This window comes from Neofelis nebulosa, chromosome 5 (assembly GCF_028018385.1).
Source record: "Neofelis nebulosa isolate mNeoNeb1 chromosome 5, mNeoNeb1.pri, whole genome shotgun sequence".
In the NCBI taxonomy this organism is placed as follows: domain Eukaryota; kingdom Metazoa; phylum Chordata; class Mammalia; order Carnivora; family Felidae; genus Neofelis; species Neofelis nebulosa.
Window position 1 is genome coordinate 7,718,747 of NC_080786.1, and position 18,771 is coordinate 7,737,517.

The 18,771-nt window shown below is 44.7% G+C and overlaps 1 protein-coding gene across 5 annotated transcripts in view; it reads left to right on the forward strand.

Moving 5' to 3' along the window:
- Positions 1-18,771, forward strand: part of MYRIP (myosin VIIA and Rab interacting protein) — a 370,434-nt gene that overhangs the window by 48,070 nt on the left and 303,593 nt on the right. For all 5 annotated transcript variants that reach the window (XM_058729485.1, XM_058729487.1, XM_058729486.1 and 2 more), the window contains exon 2: positions 6,578-6,721. In XM_058729485.1, the coding sequence (XP_058585468.1) occupies positions 6,612-6,721 (110 nt within the window). In that variant the 5' untranslated portion in view covers positions 6,578-6,611. The remainder of the gene's footprint in view (positions 1-6,577; positions 6,722-18,771) is intronic.

Consider the following 18,771-nt stretch of genomic DNA (forward strand, 5'->3'; position numbering starts at 1 on the left):
TCTGTTGTTACATGGGAAATCTAATTGTGTTTACTCTAGAAAAGGAAGACGCTTTCCCCATTTTCCCAAAAGGTTTTCTCGTTGTTCTCCGCCTTGTCCATGTAGAGCTACTTTATTTATTTCTTTACAGAAACCATGTATCCCTTTGGAGTCCCGATCATTCTATTTAGATTTGAGATGATCAGAGCTGCCGCTTCTGTCTTTCACTAACTGGGCATCTTAGAAACTCAGTTAGAATTCTCAGAAACCAAAAGCCAGTAAAGTGAAGTGAAGGGGACAGATAGGTCACTTTGGGGGAAACTCCAAAGTGCCATTATCACCTTTAATGGGGTGTTTTGAAGGAAGAAGTCAGTCTGCATTTTCCCTGTGCCCTCTGATCTGTTTCTTCCTGCTTGTCGAGGGATTTGAAGATAGCAGTTTATGGAGTTCCCCTTGGCCTGGCAGCCTAAGAGTGGAGTCTTACTTCTAATTTACTTCTGCGGACCAGCAGGTGCACTAGGCTCTCTCCCTACCCCCACCGCCCCCACCACCCCACCCAACACCATGTGTGCAAAGCGGCCCACAGATTTACTTTTGACAAGTAGCCTAAGAGGCGTGAAAAATCTTTTTTCTTTTTTCAAATAGTTGGGACTCCTGTTGTGATATTTTGGCTAAATTTTGAGGTTCATTTGTGTCATACAGGCATGGGGTTTTAAAGTCATTTAACAGAGGACGTTTAAGGGCTGACACTTCTCTGTTCTCTGCGTTTGTTGCCATTATTTGGAAACTAAAAGAGCAGGTTACCTTTGTCTGAATAGCAGCCAAGTGATGGGATCCCCTGTTCTAACATGTTAGAAAGAGAGGGCAGGGAACTCTAGACCCCAAGGGTGAAAACCTGAGGTCTAGAGTTTCCCTCTGCATCTCACAGGAAGGCCTACACGTGGAGTAAAGGTGTGGCCTCTGAGCCAGATACAGACCCAGTCAGACCCTAGCGGTCTTTTGTCATTTATCTGTTTTACAGCCAGAACGTGGAACTATGAATCCGCACCTTCTCATCTGTGAGTGGCGGCAATGGCTGTGGTTGCCTGTAGAATTTTGTGAGAGTTAAGAATATCAAGTGTAATATATCTGTATCTGTATCTGTATCTATATCTGTATTTATATCTGTATCTATATCTATCTCTGTATCTATATCTGTATTTATATCTGTATTTATCTCTGTATCTATATCTGTATTTATGTCTGTATCTATGTCTATCTCTGTATCTATATGTGTATCTATACCTGTGTCTGTGTCTATATCTATATCTGTATCTATATCTATATCTGTATATAGATATCTGTATACAGATATCTATATCTGTATATCTATATTTCCTCTGAAACATAGTAGGTGTTCAACCAGTAGTGATCTATCAAAATCATTATTTAACAATTTACAATTTTTTATTGTTGAAGGATAGTTGGGCATACAGTGTTATTTGTGTTAGTGTCAGGTGCACAGCCTAGTGATTTGACAAGTTTGTACATTACTCACTGCTCACCACAACAAGTGTTGTCACCATCTGTCACCATACAGTGTTATTGGAAGATTATTGGCTATATTCTCCATGCTGTACTTTTCACCTTCACGACTTACTTATCAAAATCATTTTCATCATTTTTCTTACACTTCTCAGCATATTCGCTGGACAGTGTTTCAAATGTTTGCTCTAATGATGGTGAAATTACCTGAGTTTTGTTTAGTGTTACGTTTACTTGAGTTTATATGCTTATAAAAGATACCTTACAGACAAAAGTGTATATAAAAGTTGGACTTTTAATAATCAGTAATAATAATAATATACTATTAATATAATTATTACTTAATAATAATGGTAGTAATAATAAGAAGCAGCAGCAGTAACACTGTCTTTCCAGTGAGAGCTCTGAAGCCTCTATGTAATTATCCCCAAACCCTCCCTCTCCCTCAGTGATCCCATCTCGCTCTTTAGAGTTTTACCATATTTGTTCCTAAAAAATACATGCTTTGACTTTTTATGCTTTTGAACTGTTTATAGACAGGATTATAGTGTGTGCCTGCTGCACATGTGTGTACATATGGTGTGCTTTTCCGTCTCAACATTATGTTTTAAGATTCATCCATGTTAGTGGATAGACGTACGGCATGCCGTTTTTCACTGCAGTGGGGAACTCCATTATGTGAAATAAATATACATATCTGTTGACCTTGCCATTAATGGATGTTCAGGGTAGTTTGCAGGTTTTATTTGATTTGTTTTACTTTTTGCTTTTTTGAATGTGACTGCTAGTAACGTCTCCTGCTAGGTCGAACTACGTGAAATAGACATTTTTATAAATTGGAATGGTGCAGATTTAGAAATTTCATGTGAGCCAACCAAATCCCTACCTCTTGGTGCATGTTTGCAAGATTATATCTGAGGCATACACCCAGGTGTGGCAGAAATGCTAGTTCATAGGGTACATGCATCGTCAGCTTTGAAAATGATAATTGTGTCACAAAGCAGTCGGGTCAATATGTACGCGCTATGTGAAAGCCGCCATTGTCCCTCCTCCTGTCAACACTTGATAAAGGCTCTTTATTTTGGTGGGTGTGAAATGTGGTTTTGATGTGCAATTCTGTAATTACAGGTGAAATTAAGCATCTTTTCATCTCTCGTATTCTGTTATTTCTATGTAAACATGTGCAGGTGGCTTTGGAAGTGGCTCATGGGTGAAGGTGGAGGTGTCCTGAGTCACACGCTAGAAAAAGCCGAGGTTGCCTTGAGGAGACTGTTGGTGGAAATATGGATGGTAAAGGTGATGATGCTGAGGGCTCGGGAGGAAGAGAGGTACCTTCTGAGAGAATACGGGTATCATTGTGAATAAAAGGTGGTCAAAATGTGAATGTTTAAAGTACTTCTGTTGAGGGCTCAGACAGAAATGAGGAACGTGTTATTGGAAGTGAAGGAATTGGATCCTTGTATAAAGTGGCCGAGAATTTGGCCAAGCTGTGTTCTAGTGTTCTGTGGAAGGTGGAACTTGTCAGTGATGAACTTGGGTGTTTAGCTGAGGAGACGTCTAAGCAAAGTGTTGAAGCGTGGCCTGGTCTGGCCTTGCTGCTTCTAGCAAAGTGCAAGAGTAGAGAGATGAGTTGAAGAAGAGATTGTTAAGCAGAAGGAACCAGGATGTTAAGGTTTGTAAAGTTCTCAGTCTATCCATATTGCAAAACATGAGAAAGTGTGTCTGGGGAGAACATCAAGGGTGTGGCTGGACAGCCACTTGCTACACAGATTATGAGAACAACTCAGGGATTGAATCAGCCATTTCAGCAGAAACCAGGAACAGAGCTTTGGTTACCCAGGAGAGAGCTGTAGAGGACCCTCTTGTTTGATGGTTTGGCCTTCTGTGTATTGCATGGGAAGCCAACAGAGTTTTTGAGAATTCATATCAGCAGAAGCACTGCCAGTTTAGACTAAACAGAGACAGGATGAAATGAAAGCAGCCTGGCGTCCTCTGAGATTCTGCGGGATGTGGCCAATAGAGCTATCTGGCTTCACACGTTGTGTTATCCTTCAAGAAAGGGGAAGAATGAGCCCGAAGGCAATTCGGAGGTCCCTGGAGCTGGACTGCCACCATGGCCTGTGGGGTGGGACTCCTCCTGTGGCAAGGCCACCTCCTCAGTTTCAGCAGGGCAAGCTGCTGTGGCTACAGGGCCAGGGGAGTGGGATAGCCACCCTGGTGGGCTCAGAAGGGAGGGCCACTTGGGGGCACAGAGGAAGGGACTTATTCTTGAGGCTTAAAATCTAATGAAATTTGCTCTGCTCTCAGATATGCTTGAGACCCAAGACCCCTTTCCTCTTTTCAGTTTCTCCCATCAAGATTGGGAATGTCAATCCAATGCCTCTCCTGTGTCTTCCATTTTGGAACAGGTAACTTGCCAGATTTCACAGGTTCACAGCTGGAAGAGAATTTCACCTCAGGATGAATCATTGCTCACGACTTGCCTGTACCTAAATTAGATAATATTCAAAGGAGGGGTGCCTGGGTGGCTCAGTCGGTTAAGCATCCGACTTCGGCTCAGGTCATGATCTCGCGGTCCGTGGGTTCAAGCCCTGCATCGGGCTCTGTGCTGACAGCTCAGAGCCTGGAGCCTGTTTCTGATTCTGTGTCTCCCTCTTTCTCTGACCCTCCCCTGTTCATGCTCTCTCTCTGTCTCAAAAATAAATAAATGTTAAAAAAATAAATAAAAGAAAGAAAAGATTTGCCTTTAAAAAAAATAAATAAATAAAGGAGACTTTGTACTTAGAGTTGATACTGGAATGGGCTAAGACTTTTGTGGCTGTTTGGATGGGCTGAATATATTTTGCATGTGAGAAGGCCATAAATTTGGGGAACCAAAGGGTAGAGGGTGTGGGCCAAGCTGTCACCCTAAATCTCATATGTTGAAGTCTTAACCCCAGTGCCTCAAATTATGACTGTATTTGGAGATAGGACATTTAAAGAGGCAGTTAGGTTAAAATGAAGCTATTAGGGTGGACCATAATCCAATATGTCTAGTGTCCTTATAAGAAGAAATTTATGGGGCGCCTGGGTGGCGCAGTCGGTTAAGCGTCCGACTTCAGCCAGGTCACGATCTCGCGGTTCGTGAGTTCGAGCCCCGCGTCGGGCTCAGTGCTGACAGCTCAGAGCCTGGAGCCTGTTTCAGATTCTGTGTCTCCCTCTCTCTCTGCCCCTCCTCCGTTCATGCTCTGTCTCTCTCTGTCCCAAAAATAAATAAAAAACGTTGAAAAAAAAAAATTAAAAAAAAAAAGAAGAAATTTAGACATTGACACATATAGAGAGAATACCATGTGAAAACACAGGGGGAAGATGGCCATCTGCAAGCTAGGGAGAGAGGCTTCAGAAGAACCCAACCCTGCCGACCCCTGGATCTCAGACTTCTAGCTTCCAGAACCATGAGGAAACTTTTTCTGGTGTTCAAGCCACCTAGTCTATGGTACTCTGTTATAGCAGCATTGGCAAACTAATACACCTGCCTGTATGTCAATACCACTCTGTCTTAATTAATGTAGCTTTATAATAAAGGCATTCCACACTGAGTAGAGGTAGTGAGAGTGGATGTTTGAGCCTTGTTCTTGACCTTTAGGGAGAGCATTTGGTCTTTTGTGATTGAGTATGATGTTAATTTTAGTTTAGGTTTTCTTTCTTTCCCTTTCTCTCTCTCTCTCTCTCTCTCTCTCTCTTTCTTCCTTTCTTTCTTTCTCTCTCCCTTTCTTCTTCTTCTTCTTCTTCTTCTTCTTCTTCTTCTTCTTCTTCTTCCCTCTCTCTCTCTCTCCCCCTTCCTTCCTTCCTTCCTTCCTTCCTTCCTTCCTTCCTTCCTTCCTTCCTTCCATCAATGCCCTGCCCTATATATAATGGAGGAAATTTCCTTGTAGTCTAAGTTTGCAGAGGGCTCCTGTCACAAATGGGCATTGAACCGATCATTTATTTTTCCATTTTATTCTGTTAATGTGGTGAATTACACGGGTTGATTTTGAATGTTGAACCAACCTGGAACTGTTTAGATAAAACCCACTTGGTCTATATATATAATCATCTTTTTGAAATCTTGCTGCATTGGTTCTGCTAATACTTTATGGAGGATGGTTGCATTCAGGTTTATGCTGGTCTTCAGTTCTAGGCGATTTTCTGGAATTATGTGTTTGATTTTATAAATGGATACAGCTCTTCATTAAAAATGATTTTTAAAAATATTGCTTCCCGTAATTTCTAGGCATGCGCGGCTGGGAGGTGCTCCTTTCAAATACCATGTTTTCTACCGCTGAGAAAATGGCTAAATAAGATGATTTTACTGTATTTTTTCCTTTTGCAGAAGAGAGTTTATTGGTTTCTAGTTTATATTTTATAGCCATGTGATTAAAAGTTCAGGGGATAGGGTCTCCTGGGTGGCTCAGTCAGTTAAGCCTCTGACTTTGGCTCAGGTCATGATCTCGTGGTCCGTGAGTTCGAGCCCCGCGTCGGGCTCTGTGCTGACAGCTCAGAACCTGGAGCCTGCTTCGGATTCTGTGTCTCCCTCTCTCTCTGCCCCTCTGCCTCTCATTCTCTCTCTCTCTCTCTTTATCTCTCTCTCAAAAATAAATAAACATTAAAAAAGAAGTTCAGGGGATATAGTGTATATAGGATATTTTAAAAAGTATTATAATTTATTTTATCTTGGAATTATAGATAATACTTAGAATTTAAAACTTCAAGTCACAAAAATTTAGAAGTTTTGGATCCTGTCTTTGGCATTTAGTGGCTAGGGCCACTAGCTCTCTTGTATGCTTGCTTCGTTGCATCAAAAAAAGTAATTTGTGTCTTTTTTTCTAATTTAAGGGTTGGGTGGGATGAATGAGACTGGCAGATGATCAGGTACCTTCTCCCTTTCTCTGCGGCCTGACATCGTCTGTAGATGTTTGCTGAATATGAGAGCAGAGCAAGGCACCATCTTAGATGAAACTGTATTAATTTCATGTGAATAAAAAAATGGGTTGATTTTGGTCCCTGGAGTGCATTCCTCTTGCCCTCAATTTGTGGTCTCTCCTTGATTTCTCAGGTCTTGTGTTATCGTCTGTGTTGGGTATTAAATCATGGGGAGGAAGCTGGACCTGTCTGGTCTGACCGACGACGAAACGGAGCATGTCCTCCAGGTGGTTCAACGAGACTTCAATCTTCGCAAAAAAGAGGAAGAACGGCTAAGGTGAGATGCTTCTGTTGCCCTCCTGGGTAGCACGGGACAGCTTTCCTGAGAATGTTCCTCTCCGCTAGCCCTGAGTTCGAAGTCTTTATGTCATGTACACACACTTCTGTTTATAGGAAGACTGCCCTGTCCTTCACAGAAAGGCTCACCAGCTTCAATGCTGGGCACCATAGTGCCCGTTCGGAAACATGCCTCCCCATCAAGGTTTTCCTTGGGCTTCTCACCCTGCACAGTTTTAGCTGCAGGAAAAGTATACCTTGTGATGACAGTGGCTATTTGGAGCTTGCAACTTGGCTTTAATTTTCCTGTTGGCAGGTAGTAATCTTCCTGTTGCTGAAGAATAAAGTGTTAGGTGAACAGTTCTTGGAAGAATTAGACTCACAGAGTCTGTACAATCTCCTGTTAGAATACTCAACTCCCATGGTGCAGAAAAAGAGTTCCAAAGACCTGGTATAAGAAAAGTGCCATCTGGCTGGGCTGGGGTCACCTGGCCTAGCACCACCTTCCTTATTTTATAGAGGAGGATACTGAGGCCCAGAGAGGGGCTCTTCCAACGCTCTAGTTGGCATTTCCTCGTGGAATGTTCTGAGAAATACAGTTGCTGCTCATTTGGGTAGAAATGACTAAATTTGGAAGAGGTCAGAGTGATCAAAATGAGGTCATATGTTGGGTCTAGTGTGTTGGAACTAGAGAGTAAGTCATCATTACCTGCCCTCGTCCATCCGTCTGTTTTCCCTTGGAATCTGATGGGTTTATCATGGCACTGTCTTCTTCCTTAGCCACCGAGCTCAAAACCCCTTTGTAATTCCTCCCCTGACTTGGTCCCCACGCAGGGCTGGACCAGGCACTGCTGAATCTGCCTCCTCACCATCTGTCCCCGACTTTTCCCCAAGTCCAGCTTTTATCACTGTCATCCTGGGAACTGTCATAATCTTTATGGCCTTCTGCCTCCACTCCTCCAAATAGCCAGGGCTGTGCAACATCTGAGCCCCAACCATGTCCTTTCCTAATCAGCTTAAAATGTGGGTTTTTTTTCCTTTTCACTTGGGGTACGTCAGGCTTTCCAGCTCTTTACGTATTACCTCCCTGACTAGATTATAAGCACTCTGGTATAATCATTCTATTTCTATCATGGGTTTTTTTCTCTGTCATATTATATATGGTTAATATGTGCTTGTTTGAAGGAAGACCAAAAAAAAAAAAAAACAAAAAAAACCTGTTAATTAAATAATTAATTGATTTACAAACCATGTGCCAGGCACTGTTCAAGCTGCTGGGAACATGGTGAGCAAACCTAGTCTTTGTCCCATGGAGTTTATATTCTAGGCACCAATCATGGGTGCCTACCGAGCACTTGAAACGTGATGAGCCTGAGTTGGGATGTGCTGTGTGACATACACACCACATTTCAAATTTAGTGCCCAACAATGTGTCCTGCCTTAGTAATAATTTTGTATTGACTTCATTTTTGAAATGCTCTTGTTATACAAGATATACAAGGGGAAAGAAAAAAACATTAAATGTAATTTTCGCGGTTTCTTTTTACTTTCTCTAGTATGGCTACTCGAAAATTCAAAATTCTGTGTATGTCTCATGCCATATTTCTGTTGGATGGCACTGCTCTAGAGGGAGGAGAGAGAGGGGAGATGAACAAATAAAAATGTGTTTAGATACGTTCAGTAGCGGTGAGAGCCATGAAGAAAGATAAAGCAGGGAAAGGGGCAGAGACTGGAGGAGGGTGGCAGGTGCTGTTTTTCCGTGGGCTGCTCAGGGAAGACCTCTCTGGGGACGTTGGGGACATTTGGGCAGGGATCTGAAGGAAGCGAGGGAGGGAGCTCTGCAGCTACCTGGGGGGACATTAGGCGCAGCAGAGGGACCCACAGAAGTCAAGTTTCTGACTTAAGGACATGCCTTGTATGTTTCCCCGAGGAGCTAGGAGGGAGTGAGCCAAAGAAACATAGTACAGAATGAAATCTCATCAACAGCCTGAGCTCAAACCATGTAGTAAGTAGAGAATCTGTGGTAAAGCCCTGAATCTCACTCTAGGTGGAGGAATCACAGAGTTTTTAGCACAGGAGACTTGGTGGCCTGACATCTGCTTTATAGGGTCACTGTAGCTGCTCGGTGGGGGTTGGGGGAAGGCATCACAGAAAGGCGGGACTAGCAGCGGAGGAACTGATAGGAGGCAGCGGTCCAGGTGAAAGGTCGGGCTGTCTCAGAGCAGGGGAGGTGCAGCGGGTGGTGAGTGGTGGTCAGATCCTGGATACGTGTCAGAGGTTGAGCCAACAGTGAATACTGCTGCATTTCCTTACTGGGATATGCAGTGTAAGAGAGCACAGAGTCAGGGAAGACCGTGAGGTTTGTGGCTTGGGTGACTGAGAAAATGAAGTCGCCTTTCACCGAGTGGAGAAGACAGAAAAGCAGAGAGATGTCAAGTCGGCAATTCCGTACTTGCATCTGGCGTTCAGGTGGGAAATCCAAGCCAGAGATAAACACTTTGTAATAGAAATGGCCACCAAAAGGCAGCAGAGTAGGCAGAGCCTGGAAGTACAGTATAATGCCAGTCAACACGAAGACTATTGGGGGTTTGTGGCCACTCATTTCCACTGAGACCAGTTTCAGCACGGTAGTGTGTTTGCGCCGCGTTATCCAGCTTTTCTCCTCAACAGGACCACCAACAGGAATCATGTCTAACTCAGTTTTGTGCCTCAAGCTCTGGGCACTGGGCCTGGCACATAGTAGGCATGCCCTAAATATCTGTGGAACAGATGGATGAGTGTAGATGGGCTGTCAATCTATATGGCCATCTTTATGTGTGCCTTGAACAAGCAGTCTTCCTATTTTCTAGGAGTCATAAAGACCAGCTGTGTATCATGCCTCATCTCCTGCAGACTCAGGTATGGGTAAACCAAGAGTGTATTCAGTGTCTTCTGACTGTGGATACTTGTCTCAGCTTCACTGGAGTCATGTGCTGGACTGCGTAGAAGAGTTGCTTTATGGCTTGGTTTGGGGAGACTTATTTTTAAAGGCAGCGCAGTTGCCGTTACAGTAGCTTGCCAAGGTGGGCGCCATCTTTCTTGGAGGACTCTTGGCCTTTGGCCAGTAGTCAGTGACTCTCCTGCAGTTCCGTACAAAAGCACACTCATGGGAACCTGCATGTGTTAGGAAAGAATGATACTTGAAGCCATCAGTGCCTCAAGAGGAGTGACACAGCACCTCTTCTGTCCCTGGGAGTGGATGATTTTCCTCTGAAGACAGCCGTCACTGTTGTCCTTCTACCCAAAGCCCAGTCAACATGCCTCCGTGAATGCTGACCAAACTCTGAATGATTTGGCCTAGGACCTTATTATTGGGTAAGAAGAGGTTGGGACATCACCACCTCAAAACCACCGAAATCATCAAAACATTTGCCTCACCTTTTCGGCATTGCTTGGATTTAGGGTGCATGGGAGAATCTAGGGAGCTGTGTTATAGCAGGCATTTTTGAATTCTTTAATATTTGCTTAAATGACCATAAGACTCAGAATGGAGGATTTTTATTTTAAAGTTTTAATTTGAATTACGTGTCTTTCCTCCTGATCAGCTGTTTTTTATTTACCTGGTTTCTCTCGTGAGCTTTGGTGGGGGTAGGATTGGGTTTAGAAGTTATGCAGTGTTTCTAATGATCTTCAGCGTGGACATAAAGTGCGGCAAATAAATAGGTGGTGGAAGTGTGAATTAAATGTCCTCAGAACAGAAGGGGAGCTAGTGGGACTGAAGAATTCAGCACAATTAGGTCATGGAAATGAATTCACGAAAAGAGAACTAGAAGGTGCAAAGCAGTCACTGTGAACTGGCACTGCCCTGGGTACTCTGTAAAGCCATCTTACTGCTTCCTCCTGGGAATCTCTATAAGGTGGATCTCCACGTTACCTGGAGGCACCCAAGCACAGAGAGGTTGCAAAGCTTGCTCAGAGTAGCACGGCTCGTTGGGGACAGAGCCAGGATTTTGTTTCCCAAATTTCTCTCAGTTATATATGCTAGATGAAGCCTTTTCAAAACTGTCTCCCTTCTTTCCTTCCATCCTCCCTCCCTCCTTCCTAGCCCTTCTTCCTTCCCTCCCTTCTTCTCTCCTTCTTCTCTACCCCTCCCCTCCCTTCCCCTTTCTGTATTTCCCTTTCCTTCCCTTTCTTTCCTCTGTCTTTCTTGTGGTTAGGACCTTGTTTAACCAAAAGATAGCCCGAGGTGGTGAAGAGAGTCTGGTTTTAGAGTTTCAAAGTATGAGTTTGGGTCTTAGCTTGAGCCCCAACCCTTAGAAGTGCACTTACTCCTTCGGTTTAAATTGAACCTCTAAAAAAATGGGACTAAAGGCACTTGCCCTATCTATTCCATTATGTTGTTGTAAATACTGAAATAAATGATGCATTTAAATGTGTTTTATGGGGGCGCCTGAGTGGCTCAGTTGGTCGGCTCAGGTCATGATCTCATGGTTTGTGAGTTTGAGCCCCACATCTGGCTCCTCAGTGCCAGTGCAGAACCTGCTTGGGATTCTCTCTCTCTGCCCCTCCCCTGCCCATGTGCCGCGCTCTCTCTCTCAAAATAAATAAACTTTTAAAAAGTGCTTATGAGTTGTTAAAGATATATATGTAGATCATAGTAACTGACATAGATGGTCGGAGAACATTGACCAGTAGTGGAAGCACCATGACTTGGGGAAGCCTTTCAAGATGGCGAGCCAGGACGGAATCCTCACGAACTGGAGTGACAGGCAGGTAGGATGGATAGTCTGTGCCTCAAGCCAATCTCTCTGTCCTGAGTTCAGGCCTACAGAGTACACTCTGGAGAACGGTTAGCACATGGCTTCCAGATGGCCCTCCCGGGACATCCCACAAGTACCTCCGTCTGCTGTGCCCAAACGGTGCACTCTCCCAAGGTGGCAGGGGATGGGGAGTCACAGACTGACTTTGTAGACCTGGCCTTCAGCAGGAGGAACAGCGGGCTTCTGCAGGGCCTTTCGGATTTCCCAGACATACCTGGGCGGTCCATTATGATTTAGTGTGCTCTGGGTAGACTTTAAAAAAAATAATGGCACATTTTAAGTGAAGGTTAGGGCTCTTTCCTCAGTTTATTCCTAGGTTAAACTGCCTGTGGGCTGTGGGGAAACAATACTTAACAGACATTTATTGGGTGCCTACCATTTGCCAAACACCGTGGTGGGTACTGAGTATAGAAGATTAGTGAAACAGTTACATGTCCTGCCCGGGGACAATGACACACATTAAGCAAGCAATCCTACAATTGGCTATATAACTTCAACTGTGGAGAGTGCTCTGAAGGAAAATTGCAGGATGCTTCATCAGAGCATACACAAAAGAACAGGTTAGATGCTGGGGGGCATAGAAGACATTCCCAGGAAACTGACATTCCTGCTCATCCTCAGGGCTGATCTGGAATGAGCCGGGTCAAAAGTTATGTGGATGTTTTGGTGGCAGCTTTGGTATGTGTGCCCAGGATCACGTTGTACCAGGCTCCCATCTCCCCACCTTGGGCAGTGGGATGGTGTCACTGAGCATTTATATACCAAACTGGTTTCAGCAATGCCTGTGCTTGGGTGTAGAAGGTTCTCTGGTCACAAAAACAGAATTACATATAAGAGTATAAATGAAATGTGTGAAGAGGTGACAGGGCTTCTAAGCCGTTGCTTGGGAGCATTGCAGAATCTGCCCCTGGACCAGGTGTCTGAAGATTCGACACATCCTTTTTTCTGGTTCGCTGTGGAAGGGGGAGAGAGACTCCCTCACTGATGATGAGCCCACAGAGTAAAGTCATCATTAGACCTCACGCCTGTGCTGTTGTGGATCTTGGTCCCCATGCTGACGTGTGGATCAATTCTAAGCCCATCTTGATAGGCTGGTGGAGAACTCAGTCATTATTAGGGTGGCCTGTCGCCCTGCTTCTGCAAAGATCCCAGGTGGGTATAGTCCTGAGGTATTGGAGATTCTCTCTGGTTACCTGTCCATCCACATAGGTTTCTTTTTTGATGCCCATTATCTCAGGCCACGTGGTCCTGTTGGTTGGGCTGCTCTGTTGCCACATCCAGTGCAGATGTCCCCCTGCCACTCTGCCTCATGACCTGTGGTCTCCTCCTGGTCTAATGGAAACCTTTCTTCGCGCCCACTTGCTGCCCTTAATGGTTGCCCTCCCCGCCTTGCTCTCCTCTGAGTCCCCAGGCAGCATTAGTAAGTAAGTTTGGAATCTATAAAAGATGTGAGGAGCCCTTAACTTCCAGCAACTTCTACTTCTTGCCCTGTAAAATTTCTGCAAGCCCAGAATTGACAAAAGCAAATAATACCCATAAATCTGTAGGGCTCGTATATGATTTGATACCTTATGTTGGCAAGTGACCTTGTCTTCTGTGCCCAAGGTATCTTCACTTGGCCGTGGTCTCAGTCATAATTGAGCCCTTAGCAGCTGTCCTCTCCAGAAGTCCAGAGTGAAATGTTTCTCCTTGGGCTAGCTTCTTATGTGAAGAACATAGAGTCAGGTTTGGGTTTTCATTTGTAATGAGAAGTCAAACCAAGCATCATTGTATTTTTGTACGGGATTACATTTTTGGTTTCTAAGATGAATTTCACATAAACTTAAGTGCACATAGCTTACACGTGTAGTTGAACTTTGATAAATATATGCACAAATGGGTGTGCCTGGGTAGCTCAGTTGGCTAAGCAGCTGACTCTTCGTTTTGGTTCAGGTCATGATCTCACAGTTCATGAGTTCGAGCCCTGCATCAGATACTGACAGTACGAAGCCTGCTTGGGACTCTCCCTTTTTCTCTCTCTCTCTGTCTTTGCCCGGCCTCTCTCTCTCTCTCTCTCTCTCTCTCTCTCTCTCTCTCTCTCTCTCTCTCTCTCTCAAAATAAATAAATAAATAAACTTGTATATACATATATATGTGTATATATATATATATGGATGGATGTATACACACACACACACAAATGTAACCAGTATGCTAATGAAGATGTAGAACATTCCATCATCTCCCACAGTTCCCTGCCTCCAGTCAGTCCCCTTGTCTCAGTAGTAGTGACTGTTTTGATTTCTTTATTTTAAAAATTTTTTTTTAATGTTTAGTTATTTTTGAAAGAGAGAGAGAGAGACACAGAGTGTGAGCAGGGAGGGGCAGAGAGAGAGGGAGACATAGAATCTGAAGCAGGTTCCAGGCTCTGAGCTGTCAGCACAGAGCCTGACGCGGGGCTGACTGTTTTGATTTCTATTACATGGTAGGTACTCTTTAGGATCTGGCTGTATGTATGTATGTATTTATTTATTTTTGCTCAGCACGGTGGCTTTGAGATTCATCCATGTTGTGGTGTACATCAGCAATTAGTTCCTTTATTTTGCTGGGTAGGACTCCCCGGGGTGATCCATGCTGCCCCAGCTTGTGGACCCCTCCTCCTGTTGTTAATTGCATCCTTTCCAGATTCTAGCTGTTACGAACAAGCTGCTATAAGCGTTCTTGTACAAGTCTCTGTGTGGGCTGTGCTTTCATTTCTCTTAAGCAAATACTTAGAGGTCAAATTGCTTGGTCTTAAGGAGGTTCACACAAGTAGAAAGTACAAAAAACCAGCGTGTATCCACTCCAGTCGTAGCAACTACCGGCATCCAAAGGCATTTGCGGACATGGTATTATTTTGCCTTGAAATACTTCATCATGCATCTCAGAAAAGGCGCTTTATTACGTGGCATAATGCATGTTAACAGCTAACAGAATTAAAATAATTCCTTACTATCCCCTGTTATTTGGTAAGTTTATCCGGTGGTCTTTTTTTAAAAGGTCTTTTTACGGTGAGTGTTTTCAACGGAGAATGAAAAGTGTCCACTCACTAATAAATGTTTTGAATCTAAAGTCCCTTAGTTTTGTCATGACTTCTGACTTAAATCAGCAGGCCAGAGCAGGACTGGGTGCCTCCCGGGAATAGTTTTACTTTTGATTTGTTGTTCTCATGGTCAGGCAGAGTTAGAGATGGAGCTTAGTTTTGTTGTAATTTTCCCCTAAGAAGGTCCTTTGTGGCAATTTTTTCCATTGATCTCCCTCCAAATTCTATTAAAAAATTTCTTATCCATAACTTAAGTGTTCTTTTTCTTTTCCCAAAACCATGTATTTAGGTTGGGTGGGATATTTTAACGCATGCAGAAAGGACAGCATGGTCGTCAAGGTGGGTGAGTGGAGAAGGGCACGGTGTGGAATGTTACAGCCTCCATTTTTTCTAGGGCTCCCAGTGAGCGACCAGAAGATGCCTGTGCCCCACTCCCCCCAGCAGCTTATGATGGGCACAGTCACATCACAACTGGGGTGTATACATCAGCTCTTATGTATCACCTCTTATGCGCACGCAGAGGTCTTACTATGTAAAGTGATTCTGTGGACCCCATATCAGTAAGATTGCGTGCTTTCCCAGTGCTGCAGATGTGGGGCATTGAACATTTAATTTCACGAAAGACTGTGTGTAGAGTGGGACTGTTTGGAGGGAGACCAAGACCTGGAAAGTCCTGAGACTGGTAGACATGCAGTACCAGAAAGCGGAGGGGACACTTATTTACAAGTTCAGTAGAGTGAATGCCGATGCACTTAGCTCTAAGACACACAACAGCATTGAAGCTACGAATAGAGGATGTTGGAGAACACAAGACATGTTGATTTCTGTTCCTACCTTCCAGGGAGCTTGGGTCTAATCTACTCAGGCACAAGTGTAGAAAATGCACATTATACTCGGTTGATTTTATTCTTTGCTTTTTCTGTTTTTGTCAGATGATTTCATGCAGACAGTAGAAATCAAAATGGTAAAGAAGATCTTATAATGAAAAGCCTAGTGCCCTCTGCTTCGTGTTGAATCATCTTGTTCTTAGCTCTTAGTCTCCCTGGAATTACCCCCATAAATCTCAAAAGTATGCTTATGTTGCTGTTTCTTGATGAATCAATTTTAGACATTCCTTCAGTTCTCTGCTCTGAATGGGCTTTTGCTCACTCACACTACCATTAGCTTTTGTTTCTTGATGTTTCTTATCTTTGTTTCTTGATATTTCTTGAATTACTTTTGGCCTGGTTTTCTCTTAGTCGTCTTTCAACCTTATATGATAGATACAGACCTTTGGGTCTTACCCCATCAACTTTTCCTATCCCTTCTTGATTCTGACAGTGCAGATGTGCATATTGGTGCCCCTGCCTTCCCTCTACCACTCCTTCGGCTTTCTTTAGCTCACATCTATCTTTGCTCTTACATACTCAAGGCCGAGGCCATTCACAGGCTCTTCTGCAAACATACTTGAGCCTCTCCAGTTTTGTTCAGAAGTTGACGCTAATGTTGAAAATCAGCAAGCAGCCCTTAAGTAATTATGATGGAACATATTATCTGTGCTCCCTCTCCTTTTTTAGAACTTCACTGGAACCTGTAGGTGGCTGATTGTTCTCCTTTTCTCTTTACTTTTATAAATTAATTGCACTTTTATTTCTTTGCTGTCATTTTGAAGTAGTCTTGGGAAGGAGGGAGAGGCAGCTAAGTGTTTGTTTAGTCTGCCATCTGGACTTGCTGGTCAGGGCCGTGAGGTGCAGAGGTGACGAGCACTCCGGTGGCATGAACCCAGAGCACGCTCGCGGTCCAAGGGATGTGGATATGTCTCCTTCTATCACCTCTTCTCTTAGGCTTGGTACCCAGCTTCCTGAACCTGGGAGGTCAAAAGGAGTCCAGAAGAAGCTGGTTCATTGCTGTACGGGAGCATTGTCCTATTCTCAGGAAAGTTGACATTTCTGGAAAGTCTGTCCTCACTTTCACTTCACCTCTGTGGATAGAGTGTTTGGGGGTGGGGTGGGGGGAAGGCAACCCATGCGATGGACCCTGTTCTTTCGGTCTTGGATCCATAATTCCAGGCATCAGCGATGCCTGCTGAGAGGCACAGCCTCTCATGGATTTCAGGTTTCTACATTTTTCTTTGCTTGACTGCCCTCTCTACTTCTAGTGTTGGCCTCCTTGACAGAGGAAACTGGGTTCAATATATTGTCTACACAGGATTCACTGAGAATAATAAAGTTAATTTGTATAAAAACTCAGTGTGTTCAACACTGTGTTCAACGGTGTGCCCTAACAGCTAATGAGATTCGTCATCGGCGTATGAAGTTTCTCTATTGCCTTCTTTCCTTAGTTATGCAACTCTTAAAGAATCTTTCTATGGTAGAAAAAAGTAACTAGACATATCTGCTGCACTGAAGGCCATGCTGTTCCAGAATCTTACCCAACTACTTTATTCCTTAGAATTTGAGTTTCTGGGGACGGTTGGGGTGTGGGAACCCCAGCCGGGATCAGTGTGGTATCTTTAGCAGCTCTGAGCCTGGCACCAGGCTCCATTGAAGTTCTGGGCCAGCCAGGATTTTGATGACATCATTTATGGCAGCAACAAAGCCTCAGAGGGGGAGCAAGGCCCTGATTGGAGGAAGAAGTGCTAAACATAGCTTCCTAGGCTGTAGGCAGACTAGTGGACAGACCACCATAGGGCAGTAAGGCTGAGGGTGGGGACGGCCAAGTCGTGTTGCTTCTTCGTTGGACTCCTCGTGCTTCCCATGTGACTCAGATCCAGGAGGCCCAGCATGCATCTGAGCGTGCCAGTCTCCCTGTGGTAGCCTGCAGAGGGCCCGGCCCTGGACTTGTACCTCGTCCCTCTTCGGGGGGCTGTGTTCGCTTGAGTATTGGGCATTTGGCCTGGCGTTCCCTTCTCTCTATCTGCCTCTCTGTGTTTCTGGCATACTTAATTTGAAGAACTTCTTTTTCTTCTGTGATGTAGCCTATCGTGATGCTCTGTCAATATCTGCTCAGATAAACAGATTAAATTAGTAAAATAAATAAATGAGGTGTCATCTGTACGGTGGAGGTAGAGAGTGCTCGCCAAATATGTCATGTGTTCCTGCACATTTCCCAGCCTCCCCTCCTCCCCTGCGGTGAGGTCGAGGCCATGTAACTAAGTCTGGCCGATAGGCTGTGGGAGGAAGGGTACGTGGCACTGTTGGACAAAGCTGATACTCCTCTCTATCCCCCTGCCTGCTGTGGGGACCCTGGAGGCCTCATGTTGAAACGTGGCATCACCAGATGGACGGAGCCCAATTCCTAAGACATTGGATGGAACAGAGTTTCTGATGGCCAGCAAGGGACTTTATGTGACAAAGAAATAAACTTTTATTGGGTTAAATCGCTGAGGCCTCGGGGTTTATTTGTAACAGCAACATACTCTAGTATTGCTTTGAATAATATAGTTTCTGGGAGCTCAAAGGGACCCGAGTATTCATTATTTCTCTGCCCTTGACTTGCAGCTGAAGAAGCAGGCTCAAACAGTGCAGATAGTGGGAGAGCCTGGCCAGGCCCTGAGGTTCTGGATGCCAGGGCTCCTAGCCTTCTTCCCCATCTGGCCCCTCGTGTGGTAGAAGATACCGTGGAAAGAACTCCAGACACGCAGTCGCATCATAGTTTAGACCCTGTGATTTCACATCGTCAGGCGCGTTTACAAAGTGGTTTTAACAGTGACTGTTAATTGCACGGTACCCTGGTGTTCAAATTGAGTCTCGGAGGCATTTACGAGATAGACACAGCCTTTACAGGTTTTCATTTAATACATGCTTGCCAGAAGCTAGTTAGCAGCTGGATAACTTCCAAACATTTGCTGGTGCTCTAGTGGACCTGTCTGTGGTGGAGCAGGGGTTAGAGGTAATGAAGTGGTTTCCTGTAACTGCGACTGGCCATTAATTGTCAGCGTTTGCTGAACTGGCGGTCTCCTTAAGCCTGCCACGCACCGCGGGGCCAGGCTGGACCGGGCCAGCGGAAGGAAGGGAGGGAAGGGTTGAGAGTGCTTCCTGCCTGTCTTTGTCTGAGAGGCTCTCGGGGATGGGGGATGGCGGTGTGCGAGCTTCTCCCCCTTTCCCTGTGTTAAGGAAAGGGAACCGAATGCACCTGGAGACCTGCTTCTGCCGCCCCCTGGTCTCAACTGCTCACTTCTGATAGGACCCGCACCTGCTTTGCCCCGTGTGG